Source organism: Aethalodelphis obliquidens, unplaced genomic scaffold (genome assembly GCF_003676395.1).
Source record: "Aethalodelphis obliquidens isolate GAN/ISIS:26980383/991018 unplaced genomic scaffold, ASM367639v1 scaffold42, whole genome shotgun sequence".
Classification (NCBI taxonomy): Eukaryota; Metazoa; Chordata; class Mammalia; order Artiodactyla; family Delphinidae; genus Aethalodelphis; species Aethalodelphis obliquidens.
The window spans coordinates 16,121,629-16,137,154 of record NW_020837986.1 but is presented as its reverse complement, the minus strand read 5'-3'; the positions used below and the strand labels follow the sequence as shown (position 1 = coordinate 16,137,154).

Genomic DNA, 15,526 nt, shown 5'->3' with positions numbered 1-15,526 from the left:
GGTTCAGCTAGGTAACAAAGAAAAGCCAGAAAGCCCTTGGCACAAAGTAGAGGAAATCAGTGTTACAGGGGATCCAACAGCCTCAACCTTCTCACTGACACCTTCATCATGTCCTTGATGCATGCCTCACTAGAGGGTGTACATGGGTGAGGAAAGCACCCGCATCTTTTAGAAGAAGGAACTGACTTCAAAAAGGGATTCTTGATCTTAGTGGGAAGAAAAAAGCCTCAGAGGCCACAGTTCACCAGGGCTCAGACTTCTCTGAGGTGGATAATTTGTTGTGAAGCTCCCAATAATGGAAATGGGAGGCAGCCAGCTCAGGTCAGTTGAGGGGGCCTGACTAGACTCTCATGCTAGAGAAGGGCTCCTTCTCATCCAACTCTCAGGCCTGAGTCAGTTCACAGACCTAGAACCCTTCAATGATGGGCACATGTAAGAAAGAACACTGCCACAGCACATCAACACTCCTATACCATGAACCTTTCTCCTCATTTTCCCTTAAGAATCTGCAGGCATTTACCACGGTAACCACTGGGTAAAGGCAAATACATCTTTTGGGGTCTACTGGGTTCTGGCCTTCAGATAACTAATTCCTGGGAACCCAGAATGCTATAATTTCATGCTAGTTTGAATGGAGCCTTTGTAGCCCAGGAGATGGAAGGATTTTTGGCTTGAAGTGGTCTCATGTTAGGAGCTACCTATTTTCCCAATGTATGGCTGGAATGGAATTCTACAGCAACGAGTAGGAATAACCACATTGGTCCCCTAACCCTTTGGATAGATACCATTCCAGTAGCTAGAGCAAATGCAAGCTGCTGGAGCAGTCATCTCCCTTTACCAAAAGGCTAGGTCCCTAGATGAGTCACAGAGCTCCTAAGTGCTACAGGAGACTTAAAAGTTGTGGGATAATGATGAGATAATCCATTTAGATGTGTGAGTTTAGTGATGGCATGAAGCAAGTGCTCAATAACTACTAATATTAGCTATTCTGATGCTTCCTATTACTCTCCATGCAAGTTACCAAACAGATAAGCTGACAGTTTTTAAGAATGTCAGTATAATGTCATACATGAACCATGTGGAGCTGCAGATTTGCAGTTGCTTTTCCAGATGTTACATTTCCTACAGATTAATATAACCCGTGGTACCTGGAATTTTGCTATTAATGAGGCAAGTACGCTTATTTTTTCCTTTATGATGCACAAGGACTACATGAAGCAGTTTCCCTTTCTCATGGCAGGAGCAGCTTCAGTGATAAATCATCTTGACCTCTCTCTGCTGTGAACTGGTTCATTGGGATTTTGTCTCACTGTTTCACAGGACATCACCCTCACAACTATATAGTGGCCTGCCACCTTGGCCAAGTTTTCTGAAAGTCAAAAGCCAGCAGCACGTCAGGATATCCCCTCCAACGTAAAGGGTAAGTTGCCACTCCTTGCCCCCACGCCCTCCCCACCGCCCACTTCAAAGAGGAGGAGTGATGCTTGCTGGGTCATTATGGATTTTGGAGACAGCATGCGTATACCACATGCTGGTGTCCTATTCTGACTCATTTATTGAGTGATCTGAAAAGAGAAGGCTCTCTAGCTGATCCAGGCCATAGAGAAATTAGCTCTGGTAGATTCTACGGGGCCCTAAGTGTCTGTGGTTCAGGCTGAGCAGGAGAATCATGATGAAAAACCTTAGGATTTGGGGACAAGACCATGATCCTGTCAGCAAGATTATGTTCCTAGCTTAGCACTGGGGTCTGGTAGAGACTGTAAGCCTGACCATGGGACACTAGATATCCATATGACGTCAACTGCCCGTCATAAACTAAGTATTATGTGATTCAATAAGCTATAAATTGGGACATGTCCAGAATTCAGCTGAAACTGATGTGTACAGAACGCGTGCCACACACCCACTCCTTCAATAGATTCCTCTAACTTCCTGATGATATAAACAGTTGACTAAAGGAGAAAAAAGTCCAGCCTAGTGTACAAATGGCTCTGTGAGACATGCTAGCTTATTCTGGAAGCAGATTGCTATGGGATAATCTACTTAAGGTATGGCTCTGAATGAGTATAAAAGAGAAATCCGTCTGGTGAACAGAACTTCAAGCAAGGTATCACACCATCCACTTCACTGGATGTTAGGATCTAAGCTGATCCCTGGGTAGTAGATAACTGGGACAAAAAAGACAGAAAATATTTATGCTCCATGTGTATGCTCACTGAATGGCACTCACTGCAAGAACCCAGGAGATGTTGGTCGGCCCTTTCCCTCACCACCCCAGTGCTGGCCCAATGAGCCCATGAACATAGTGGCCATGATACCACGGCAATTGATTGTCACAATACCTATCTGAATTTGCCTACCATGCCTCTTAGGAACACCACCCCTATCCAGGTATTCACTGGAATGCCTTATCATGGGATCTCAGGGAATCACCTCTAAACAAAGAACTCATTTCACAGAAAAAAGTACAGCCACCAGGTCACATACCCATCACCACCCATCACCCAGAAGTAGCCTGCATCATATTTAAAAAACAGCAGAGTGCCTACTGGAGACCTAGCTATAGTGTTGAGGCTGAGGTGCTATCCTGTGGGATGAGGTGAATGTTCATAATCAATAATGAGCATTAAATGGTGTTTTTCTAACAGCCAGAAAAAAGAGTCCAAGTTATTACCTTAACTCTTGCCTGGTAAATGGTCTTCTGCTTCACCTCTTGCTTCCCTCCCATCTCTTCTCCACATTGTAGCTAGTGATTTTCTCAGAGTACAAATCTGACCACATCACTCTCCACTCCCCCAAGCCCTTCAGAGGCGGAGCAGATATGAGTGGTAACCCACCCACCCAATAAACATTCCTCCTTGCTACTAGAGCTCCCATTCTGTGGGTTAACTGCCTATCCTCTACATGACACTGGAATAATCTGGATTGGTCTCAGCCAGTTGCAGTAAGGCTATTTCTCCCTTGCTTATGACTAGTTTAAGAAGGAATATGTGACCAGGGAAGTCTCCAGAAGCTTTTGGGAAAGTTTTCCTCACGAATAAAAGGAGACATACAGGAAGAAACAGTCATTCTCTTCCCACTGGACCTTGTTTACCCCCATGTGGTGCCTAGAACTGGGACAGCCATTATTTTTTGGGGGGGCGGGTCACGCTGCATGGCTTATGGGATCTTAGTACCCCAACCAGGGATTGAACCCGGGTCCTCAGCAGTGAAAGCACGAAGTCCTAACCACTGGACCGCCAGGGAATTCCCTGGGCAGTCATTTTGGCAACATGAGGAAAGCCAGCCTAAGAGACAGGACTGACACATGGCTGAGTGGAAAGATATGAAGGAGACAGAGTTTAACAATGCCCAAGTTGATGAATTAGCCAACTCTGGAACTGTTCCTGTGTCCTTAAATCCATTCCCCTTTCCCTAATCATTACCACTTTACATCAATCTATCAGCGACTCTGGTCTTAACTGCTGCAGCCCCTAACTGTATTTCCTGCTTCTATCCTGGTCTCCCCATGGGCTATTCTCTAACCAGTAGTCTGAGTCATTTTTTCCAAATTACAAATCTGGTTGGTCTGTGGCTTCCCACTTCTCTCATGACGTTCTACAAGATCTACAGTCTGGCCCAGTCTTCTACATTTTCTTCTCTTACTACTCCCTTAAGTCTCTGCCCTTCAGCCACTCACAGTCCTTCATTATTTTTTGAATGTGCCCTTCCCTCACCCACCCTCACTACTGACAGATTGTTCCTGATATTCCCAGTGCCTGGAATGTTCCCCAACCCCCTTTCCCCAATGCCTTTGCCTATGATTAGGTCTCAATTAAAATATCATTTTTAAAGGAAGTTCTGAACTGGTGGACTGGAATAATCAACTGGTAGATTCACAAACATGTTCTGCTTCCTTGAGAGAGTTATAAAACATGCAAATGTAAATACTACCGAAGATGAGGCCTGCGCTCTGCAGTCTGCCATGGTCCTCATTTTCCACAATGACCTATTCCTAATGTCTACTTAAGATACCCTGTGACCCCTGGCTCTAGACTCTAAAAGGCCACCTCTTAATATAGGTTCCTATGCCTCTGCACCAGTTCTTCATGTTCTATATTGTTGTTTGAACTTACACAGCAAGTTCCCTGAGTGTAGGGACTAGATCTGCTTTTGCTCCCCAGCAAATCCCTGGCACCTTGCACATATCAGATGCTTGATAAGTATTTATTAAACAAAAGTAACAGATGCAATGATGAATGAATGGATAGATGGGTAGAAGAGGGAGGTATGGCAAATCTTTTTGCATTTCCTATCCATGGTCACATAGGAAAGGAGTCAGATGAACCTGGTAAAAAATTTCTCACCTCTTAACCCATTAGAAACCTGTTTTCTACCCCATGATTCAAAAGGTTTGACCTTAGGTCTGCCTTCCTCCCTGCTGACACACCAGCCTCAGCAAAGAACTCACGTTGAATTCCTCTCTGAAGAGCTTATTGTCATCAGCCATTCTCCGGTTAATCTCCTCTTCCAGCTTGTCCACGGGCAGGGGTGGATACTTCCTGTTGGTGCTTGGGGACCTGGCCAGAAGTGGTACGCTCTGGGGTTCTGCAGTGCATAAGGGGGAAGGTTGGTCAGGTGCCCTGGGGACACAGCCCTTCTCTGGAGACTAAATTAGGGGTTCTATCTCATTGGTCAGGCATCCAAAAACTAGGGCTGCTTTCAAGTCTCTTTTTTCCTTTCCTTTCAGGATGGGGAAACTCCTATTTTCTTGATTTTTCTTCTCTGTGAAGGTTCCCCATGTAATTTAGGGGTGTCTTACCCACATCCTCAGTGCGGCCATTGGATAAGCGGAACGAATTGGAGTGGCTCCCAGCTTGCTTGTATTTCTTAAACCTAATGAGAAAACGTTCATAGTGAAACACTAAGCACAGAGTCAGGAGAGACCAATCATTGGCTTTGTAGCTCCACTTACTGATTCAGCCTTTTAAAATATCCTTTACCAAAAAACAGGCTCTTTTAGAGACAGGTTCTGCACACACGGAAGCAGCTCCAGTGGTGACTGAGCACCTCATTGTGCTCTTGCTCACCCTCAGCACACTAGAATCCAACCCAGAGAACCCCACAGTATGTTCTGGCTTGAATGGCTCCTCTGTGCAGCTCCAGTTCCAGGATTAGCTGCAGATCATAGCCACACCAGGTGGAAGTAGGATGCGTGGGTAGAATACAGTGGGGGGAGATAAGAGTATCAAACAAAAATCCTGGTACTTCCCTGGTGTAACCAGGGAGAAGCCCAGAGCTTCAGACTGGGTTGGCACAGGTCTGGCCACAAGTCTCCTGCAGAAAGGTGGAGACACACAACAAACTGTAGGGGTGTACAAGGTTTCCCTCTCTTTATCCCTGCAGAAGAAGAGAGGGAGCCCAGAGTAGCTTAAGCCAAAAATAAGGGTAGAGTTAAACCCAATTAGTCAGGGTGGAGACTTCAGCAGGAGGAGAACAAATGCACCTTCTTTTTCCCTCCCTTGGGTTTCCCTTCCTGGCTTTGGTACCTGTTTGAAGAGTAATACCTACAAGACCCTGGAAGAAAGTCAGAAAGAGAAACTCTGTAGCTCACATGGTTCAGTTCAGCATGCCTGAGTCAGGGGCCCTAGAAGGGTTTGGGGACAAAGCCCCAACTAGAAATAAAGTAGACCTTTACTGAACACATAATCTTCACTGGGGTGCTTTCAGGGGTTGTTTCAATAGGGCTAGATCTGAAGATCTTAAAACGCCTATTAGTAACAACAGACTGTGACTTCTTCCCTCAACCTCTAAACCACGGTCCTGGATTTTAGGGTGAACTGGAGTTGAGGGACTGGACTTGGGACAGATGGAAGCAAAGGAGAGGGGCTAGGTGTTAAGGAAGACTATGTAAAACTTTAAAACATTTCTAAGCAGAATTTTAATCTTAGGAGTGCTACCATGAGTCATTCCCCTCTATCCCATTCACTGTCTTTATCCTACTGTCTTCTGGACTGTGTGGGCTTATTGAGACCCTGGGGTATTGAAACAGAGTCCAAGAGAATGCAGAAGCATTAGCACGCTCACCTTAACATGTACAAAACTATGATAATAAACACGATCACTAGCAGAGAGGACAGGGCCACCATCACTGCAATAATTGGCGTCTCATCTGAAATCAAGAGAACAAAACATGTTATTATCATTGTATGTAATGGAGGGCTCAAGTTGGCTGCTCAGGGAAACACCCAAATGAGGAAGAAGGGCTCCTCCAAATGCTTATGTAGATGGCTGGGCATGGAGAGGGAGAGAGGGAGAGAAGGAGGGGGGGGGGGGGGGGGGGGAGGGGGGGGGGGGGAGGGAGAGGGAGAGAGAGAGAGAGAGAGAGAGAGAGAGAGAGAGAGAGAGAGAGAGAGAGAGAGAGAGGGAGGGAGGGAGGGAGAAAAGAGACACCTTCCACTGCCAGCCCAGGGCTATTGGGTGAAGAGGAGGGTACAGTAGGGTAAGAGCCCAGGGTGACATGCCCACCCCATCTCTGACTTATCATACATATGTTTATTTTGTGTCTCCCTGCATTACAATGAAAGCTCTTTGAAGGTAGAGACTGTTTCTTTCATTGCTATAGAGCCTAAAACAAAATCAGTGCTCAGCACGTAAGAAATACTCAAATATTTCATAGAGTATTCATCATTCCTAATTGCAAGCTGGGTGTGCAGGGCCAACAATGTACTTTCTCCCAGGCTCAGTGCGCTCCATCTAGAGGAAGATGGGAGAGAAAGGAAAAATGACAATTTTCCTATCATAAATCCAAATGGTTTCCTGGCACAGAGAATACTGTTCCTGATTAAAGCAAGGACACATTATTAGATCCTTAAGTACCCAGTGTCAAAAAACGCTGGGTACTCTTTTCTCCCTCTTTCCACAGCTACCTTTTACCGGGACCCCAACTACAGTGACATCTGGCTTGGAGATACAGCAACTCTGCCCTCCATTCCATAGGGCCTGGGTTCCTTTCCACCCGACACTGAACCTCATGGCAGCTGACCAGGTGCCACCTCATCCTCTTCCTGCACTCTCAAGCCCCCATCACGAACTACACAACCAGCCTGAATTTGTAACTATCTTCTCCTTTTTCCATCTTTCCTAGCAGCACCACTTTTCATCCTCTTTAGCAGATCCCCCCATGTAAAGGTCAATCCTGTCACATATGTTCTGTATTACATCTATTACTGTCACCTCAAAGACCTGTCTTCCTGACCTCATTTACCCTCCTCCAACCACAAACAGCCAGCCCCATGTCTCTCTTCACAGTTAACTTCTCACAACGGTTGTCTTATTTAACAGTTGTTTTCTCCAACCCCTTACCTCTGGGTACTCCTTAATCTATTTTGCTCTGACTCCTACCCTCAGTGAGCCATTTAAATTGCTCATCAAGGACACCAACAAATGGTATATTGTCAAATCCAATGGAAACATTCCCATCCTCATCTAATTCAACTTCTTAGCAGCATTCATTCAAAAAATATTTATGGGGACTTTCCTGTTGGCACAGAGGTTGAGAATCCGCCTGCTGGTACAGGGGACATGGGTTCGATCTCTGGTCCGGGAAGATCCCACATGCCTCAGAGCGACTAGGCCCGTGTGCCACAACTACTGAGTCTGTGCTCTAGAGCCCGCGAGCCACAACTATTGAGCTCACGCACCACAACTACTGAAGCCCGCGTGCCTAGAGCCTGTGCTCTGCAACAAGAGCAGCCCCCGCAACTAGAGAAAGCCCATGCGCAGCAATGGAGACCCAATGCAGCCAAAAATAAATAAATTTACAAAAAAATTTATGGGGCTTCCCTGGTGGTGCAGTGGTTGAGAGTCCGCCTGCCGATGCAGGGGACACGGGCTCGTGCCCCAGTCTGGGAAGATCCCACATGCCGCAGAGCGGCTGGGCCCGTGAGCCATGGCCGCTGAGCCTGCGCGTCCGGAGCCTGTGCTCCGCAATGAGAGAGGCCACAACAGTGAGAGGCCTGTGAACCGCAAAAAAAAAAAAAAAAAAAAAAATTTATGGACCAGCAACTGTATGCCAGGCACTGTTCCAGACACTGGGAATAGAGAATTGATTAAACAGACAAGCGACAGACAGCTGACATTCTGGGGGAAGTGGGAGAAAACTGTTCATAAACAATTTCAGACAGGGGCAAGACATATGAAAAAAAGAAGGGTAAAGAGATAGAGAGTGATGGGTTTTGGGGAGGGGGAATTGGTTGGCTATGTTAGAGTAGTTTGGGAAGGTCTGAAGTGGTTATACTGAGCCATTACTTAGAGTGGTCTAAATAATGTGAATAAGTGAACCACAAAAAGATCTGTGCAAAGAGCTTTCTAGGCACAGGGAACAGCAAAGCATAAGAGCCCTCAGGAATTTGGTGAGTTCAAGAAATAGCACAAAGACCAGTTTTCATACAAGATGTGGCTGGAGATGTGGGCAGAAGCCAGAAGACTTAGGGCTTTGCAGGCCATGGTAATGAGTGTGGATTTAGTTCTGAATGTGATGAGAAACACTATGTGACTGGAAGGGTTTGAATAGGAGAGAGATATAAATGGATTTACATTCTTTTAAAAGATCAGCTAGTTAAATTGACTCATAAGCAGCAGTCATGAGGTAGGAGGTAATCCAGCAGAACGTGATGTCATGCAAGCCAAGAAGAGAATTTTTCAAGAAGGAGGGAGTAGTCAACTCAATCAAATACTCAATCAACAGATTCAGTAGGATGAAAACAGAGATGTGAAATTGGATTTGACAAGAGGGCAGTTATTGGTGACCTTCTCAAGAGTGGTTTCAGTTAAGCAGCTGTTGAGGAAGACCAAATGAAGTGAAATAAAGATGGAAAGAAGAGACAGTGAGATACTGACCCCTTATTTGAGGTGAGGACTTTTATCGTAAAGAGATTCAGAGAAAAGCAGCAGCTGGAGGGAGAAGTGAGGTAGAAAGTTTGTTTTTAAAGAGATGGGAGATATTATACAATGCTTCTTTGTTGATGGCAATTTTCAAACATACCCTGGTATGTGGATCTCATACTAAAATGAGCATTCAAACGGGCTGACTACGCCCTCCTCTCTTTTTAAAAAATTTATTTATTTTTGGCTGCGTTGGGTCTTCGCTGGTGCGCGCAGGCCTTCTCTAGCTGCGGCGAGCGGGGGCTACTCTTCGTTGCAGTGCATGGGCTTCTCATTGCTGTGGCTTCTCTTGTTGTAAAGCACGGGCTTTAGGTGCACGGGCTTCAGCAGCTGTGGCAGGCGGGCTCAGCAGTTGTGGCTCGCGGGCTCTAGAGCGCAGGCTCACTAGTTGTGGCAGACGGGCTTAGCTGCTCCGCAGCATGTGGGATCTTCCTGGACCAGGTCTCGAACCCATGTCCCCTGCACTGGCAGGCAGATTCTTAACCACTGCACCACCAGGGAAGTCCCTCCCTCCTCTTTGAAGAACTTTCCTCTCTTGGTTTCTACAACAAAGCACTCTTCTGATTTTATGTCTTGTCTCCTTCAAATTATTTTCCCTTGTCAGTTGTTGCTCTTCTAACACAGATCTCTAAACGTCTGATTTCCTCAGGGCTCTGTTCTTGGCGCTCTTCTCTATATGCTATCTAGTTGATCAGATCAGGCTGGAAGCTCAAGTGATATGCTAGCAATTCCCACATTTGCACTGCTTGGTCAGACCTCTCTTCGAACTCTTCTGAAACTATAATGTCACCTCTACTTTAAATTTCACAGGCAATGCAAACTTCCTGGGTCTAAAAAAATTTCCCTCACTGGTGATTCAGTAGCTAGTACTGCCACCCATCCACCCTGTTGCTCAAGCAAGAAATGTGGAAATCCCCTTAGTTTCTTCCCCATGCTTAGCTTCTATATCCAACCCAGCTGCAAGTAATGTTGTAGCACTAAAACCAACACCTCAAATTTGTCTGCCTTTTTTCTACTCTGTTGCCATCACTCTAGTCTAAATCTCTGTCCTCTCTCAACTGAATCACGGTAAGCTGCTATCCCCTGCCAGTCCATTTTCCAGAAAGCAGGGAGAGTGATCTCGAAGAAAGCAAATCAGATCACGTTCCCCTCTTATGTAAAAACCTTTCAATGGTTTCCCAAGCCTTTAGAATGAAATCTAATATCCTTACCCTGGCCAATAACAACCTCCCCCATTTAGCCCCTGCTTTCTCTATCTCCTCCCACTCTTTCCTTGCTCACTGAACTTGAGCCACTGGCATCCTTCCATGCTGGGTTCACTCTTTCCTTGGGCCTTTGAACATGTTATTCCTTCTGCTGTATATAGCCTCCCTCTGTTCTTTGCCTGGCTAACTCCTAGTCATCCAGTTCTCATTTCAAGTGTTACTTTTACCAGAGAGGTCTTTTCTGACTTAACATTAAATTAGGTAAGCCTTAGTTTCCTTATTTGTAAAATCAGTTATTCTAAAGATTAAATGAGATCATCCATGTAAAGCTCTTGCCACAGTAACTTGCACACATTATGTACACAGTCAGTGTTAGCTATTATTGTTTTTTATTAGTCTCACAGAGCACTCTGTTATTTCTCTTGATAATACCCTCACACTTCGTAATTATATATTTATTTGAGTATAGCTGATTATGAGTGTCCTTCCTTTACACCATAAATTCCACAAAGGCAAGGATTATATACCTGCTTTGCTTCTCACCATATACCTAACACCTAGCACAGAATTTCACACACAGTGGGCACTAAACAAATACTGGATGGACTACACTGAGCGAATGAATAAAATAATTAATGATTTATCACTAAATATGTCTTTGTTCAATGCCACTCACAGAGGGCTGTATACCAGGTATTAAAAGAAGGTAATTAGGGCTTCCCTGGTGGCGCAGTGGTTGAGAGTCCGCCTGCCGATGCAGGGGACATGGGTTCGTGCCCTGGTCTGGGAGGATTCCGCATGCCGCGGAGCGGCTGGGCCCGTGAGCCACGGCCGCTGGGCCTATGTGTCTGGAGCCTGTGCTCCACAACGGGAGAGGCCACAGCAGTGAGAGGCCTGTGTACCGAAGGAAAAAAAAAAAAAGAAGGTAATTAGAGACATCTGGCTCAAGACAGGGGGCTGAATCCATAATTTTATTTCTTTCTCTTCCCAAAAGGACACTGAAATGATAGAAGAAACAAAAATACGAATGAAATAAAAATTGCATCTGGGGCTTCCCTGGTGGCACGGTGGTTAAGAATCCGCCTGCCAATGCAGGGGACACAGGTTCGAGCCCTGGTCTGGGAAGATCCCACATGTCGTGGAGCAACTAAGCCTGTGCACCACAACTAGTGAGTCTGCGCTCTAGAGCCCACGAGCCACAACTACTGAGCCCACGTGCCACAGCTATTGAAGCCCGTGTACCTAGAGCCTATGCTCCACAACAAGAGAAGCCACCGCACCACAATGAAGAGTAGCCCCTGCTTGCTGCAACTAGAGAAAGCCCTCGTGCAGCAATGAAGACCCAATGTAGCCAAAAATAAATAAATTTATTAAAAAAGAAAAAAATCTTAAAAAAAAAAAAGCACATCTGGAAGGCAGCAAAGAGTGGCATCAGCAGACCAGAAACTTTGAGGGATTTGTGGACAACAAAGCAGATGGGATTGGACTGCCGAAGAGATCAATCACAGCTGAAGAGCCTCCAAGTTAAAAGGTAAGTACTAGTTCCATCAATCTGAGCCTAGAAACACCTCAAGTTCAGCGTCAAACCAGGACTGGGGATGAAAGTAGGTCTTGGGGTAGTAGGGTGTTTAACCAAAGGCTTGCCAACGCAGTCCGTACACCCACAGGATGAGCAACAAGCTGTGGTGTCTCATCTGGGCTCAGTTTGAAAAACAGCATTCTATACAGAGTGGGGGTGTGCTGATGGCTTCTTTACTAAAAAATATATATAAAAAATATAAGCTGCATATACATTTTTTAACTTGTTATTATGGAAAACTTTCAAACTTACACAGGAGTAAAAGAACACTACAGTAAATCCCTATGCACTGACCATTTCACTTTGACAATATTACCAGATGCCAGTGTTTTCATCTATACCAGGGTTGGGTTTCTCAGCCACACACTAATAACATTTTGGGATAGGTAATTCTCTGCTGTGGGGGGCTCTCGTGTGCACTGTAGGATGTTTAACATCATCTCTGGTCTCTAGCTACTAGATGCCAGTAGCAAACCCTTAACTGTGATGACCAAAATCACCTTCAGACGTTGCCAAATGTCTTCTTGGGGGGGGAATCACCCTGAGCTGAGAACCACTGGATTATATTAAGGCAAATCTGAGACATATCATTTCAACTGTATTTACTTCAGTATGTGGCACTAAGAGATAAGGATTCTTAACATAATCACAATACCTTTACCTTATTTAAAAAGCAACACTGTAGCCCCTGCTACCGGCAACTAGAGAAAGCCCCTGTGCAGCAACAAAGACCCAACAGCTGCCCCCCACCCCAAAAAAAGCAACACTAATTCCTTGATATAATCTAATATTCTAATATTCAGTTACTGTTTAAGTATTCCTGATAGTCTCATAAATGCTTGTTTTGCTTTGGTTAAAATTGGCATCCAGAGAGGATGCTCATGACTGCCACACTAGGTCCACAGAGGGTTTCCTGGGTGGGCCCTAAAGACAGAGGAAGAACAAGAGTGGTACCTGAGGTAATTCTAGGCCACAAGACACGAAGGAGGGGAAAAGAAAGGCAGTTCCGCCTAGAGGATAACTGTGTCCAACTTCCTAAACAATGACTGAACCCCTAGTTTAGGATATGTTCCTGTTTGTCTTCCTGAAGGGACACCTACTGTGAGTACATTCCAATCAACTCAGTGCTCCAGAGCAAAGCTCAACCAGAGCCCTACAGGAGACCTTCACAAATACCAACGACAGCAGAGGCAGTATAAGAAATAGAATAAATCTTTAAAAATATACTGCAATTTATGCAAGAGGACCCTGCATCGATTAAAAAAAAAAGCCACTATAAAATGAGGAGCAATCTCATACCTATCAGGAAAAAAAAAGTCCCAGAAAATAACAGATGCTGGCCAGGATGTGGAGAAATTGGAACCCTGTGCACTGTTGGTGGAAATGTAAAATGGTGTAGCTGCTGTGGAAAACAGTATGGCGGTTCCACAAAAAATTAAAAATAGAATTATCATATGATCCAGCAATTCCACTTCTGGGTATATGCCCAAAAGAATATCCATTTTCATAACTAAACATGGGTTTAGTCACAACAGCTAAAATGCAGAAGCAACCAAATGTCCTTTGACAGATGCATGGATAAGCAAAATGTGGTATACGTGTACAATGAAATATTTTTAGTCTTAAAAAGGAAGGAAACATATGCTACAATATAAGGATGAACCTTGAAGACAATATACTAAGTGAATAAGCCAGTCACAAAAAGACAAACACTGTATGATTCCATTTATATGAGGTACCCAGAGCAGTGAAATTCACAGAAAGTTTAAGGTATATATTATGATGATCTGACTTACATACATCATGAAATGATTATCAAAATAAATTTAGTGAACATCGGTGATCTGATACAGATACAAAATTAAATAGAAAAATTTTTTCTCGTGATGATAACTCTTACGATTTACTCTTAACAACTTTCGTATTTAACATACAGCAGTGTTAATTATGTTTATCATGTTGTTCATTACATCCCTAGTACTTATTTATCTTATAACTGGAGGTTTGTATCTTCTGACTGCCTTTATCCAATTCCCCCTACTGCTACCCCCTGCCTCTGGTGACCATAAATCTGATCTCTTTCTCTATGAGTTGGTTGGTTGGTTGGTTGGTCGGAAAAACATTTTAACTCTCCCAAGCTTTCAGGCCAGAAGAGTCCTCTATCATAAAAGTCAGATTTTACCTCTTGACATCTGAATTACACCCATGTTCTTAATACAGTTAAAGACAATACAGATAGTAAAGATGTTCCCAGGCCTGTGTGAGGGAAGGAGACTCAGATCTATTAATAAAGTAGGAGAGAATTTACAGCTCCCTGTGTCAAATCTCAGACTTGGAGACAGGCTCAGAATCCAGTCACCCTCCTAGGGCTCCTCCCAAAATGGACGGACTCATCATATCATTGTGCTTAGCCTTGTCCTGATCTGGGCCCTCTGGAGATGTGGCCTTGCATGATGCAGGCAAGGCAGGAACAGTGGTCCATTCCCTGCCACTCCCACCCCTACGCCCCACTCCCCAACCACCCATTCTACCAGAAGTTCACTCCCTAGACTCAGACCAGAGGACAGCATTTTAAAAATACTAAAATGGTGTTCTGGGACAAGACTTGTCTATTTGCTTATATCCCCTTTCCAAGAAAACAAAGGGTCATGTTATTTTAAGGGCTCACATGTAGACAGGTGAATCACTCAAGGACTTAAGACACACGTTGGTCAACCGCAAAAATACTCAGTGAAGGGACTTCCTTGGTGGCACAGTGGTTAAGAATCCGCCTGCTGGGGCTTCCCTGGTGGCGCAGTGGTTGAGAGTCCGCCTGCCGATGCACGGGACATGGGTTCATGCCCCGGTCTGGGCTAGGCCCGTGAGCCATGGCCGCTGAGCCTGCGCGTCCAGAGCCTGTGCTCCGCAACGGGAGAGGCCACAACAGTGAGAGGCCCGCATACCGCAAAAAAATAAAAGTAAAAAAAATAAAGAATCCGCCTGCCAATGCAGGGGACACGGGTTCCATCCCTGGTCCAGGAAGATCCCACATGCCACGGAGCAACTAAGCCCATGCACCACAACTACTAAAGCTCACGTGCCCTAGAGCCCACACACCGCAACTACTGAGCCCATGCGCCGCAACTACTGAAGCCCGCATGCTCTAGGGCCTGTGTGCCACAACTACTGAGCCCGTGTGCTGCAACTACTGAAGCCCGTGCACCTAGAGCCCATGCTCTGCAACAAGAGAAGCCACCGCAATGAGAAGCCCGCACACCGCAACGGCTGCTTGTCGCAACTAGAGAAAGCCCGCGCATAGCAATGAAGACCCAGTGCAGCCAAAAAAAAAAAAAAAAAATCAGTGAAGTAAAAGCCATACTCCTCTAGCCTCACTTCCTAAGGCCCATTTTTTTTGTCGTCTTCACACTTTTTGGTAGAAATATTTATCAACACTCAAAGGCAAAGTTGTTTTAAGTGCTTCTTATAGGTTGTTAAGTGCTCTAAAAACAGCAAAAGTCATCAAAAGTTGCCTCAAGTGCCCAAACATCTGGGATGAACCCAATCACTGTTGTCTTGGGCCAAATTACCATTTGGAAACCTTAATTTCTATTGCCCATCCATCTTCCCTAGGGCCTCTGGAGTTATCTTTCTAAAACAAATATCTGACCATGTCACTTCCTTCCTTAACATCACCAGGAGACACCCTGAGCTCAATGTACTGCTGTTGAGGCTACCTCTGACCACTTCCCACTTCATGCACGTCAACCATGCACAGCTCCTCAAACACATGACTGGCTCTTTCACGTCTCCTTGCTTTTACCCTGTCTCGTGCATCCTC

At 45.1% G+C, this 15,526-nt stretch overlaps 1 protein-coding gene across 5 annotated transcripts in view; it reads right to left on the bottom strand.

Annotated features, from left to right (window-relative positions):
* The window catches only part of PTPRA (protein tyrosine phosphatase receptor type A), a 185,440-nt gene that overhangs the window by 43,142 nt on the left and 126,772 nt on the right, over positions 1–15,526 (bottom strand). For all 5 annotated transcript variants that reach the window (XM_027078747.1, XM_027078749.1, XM_027078748.1 and 2 more), the window contains 3 exons: positions 6,067–6,151; positions 4,802–4,875; positions 4,451–4,587 (listed from right to left, as the gene is read on the bottom strand). In XM_027078747.1, the coding sequence (XP_026934548.1) occupies positions 4,451–4,587; positions 4,802–4,875; positions 6,067–6,151 (296 nt within the window). The remainder of the gene's footprint in view (positions 1–4,450; positions 4,588–4,801; positions 4,876–6,066; positions 6,152–15,526) is intronic.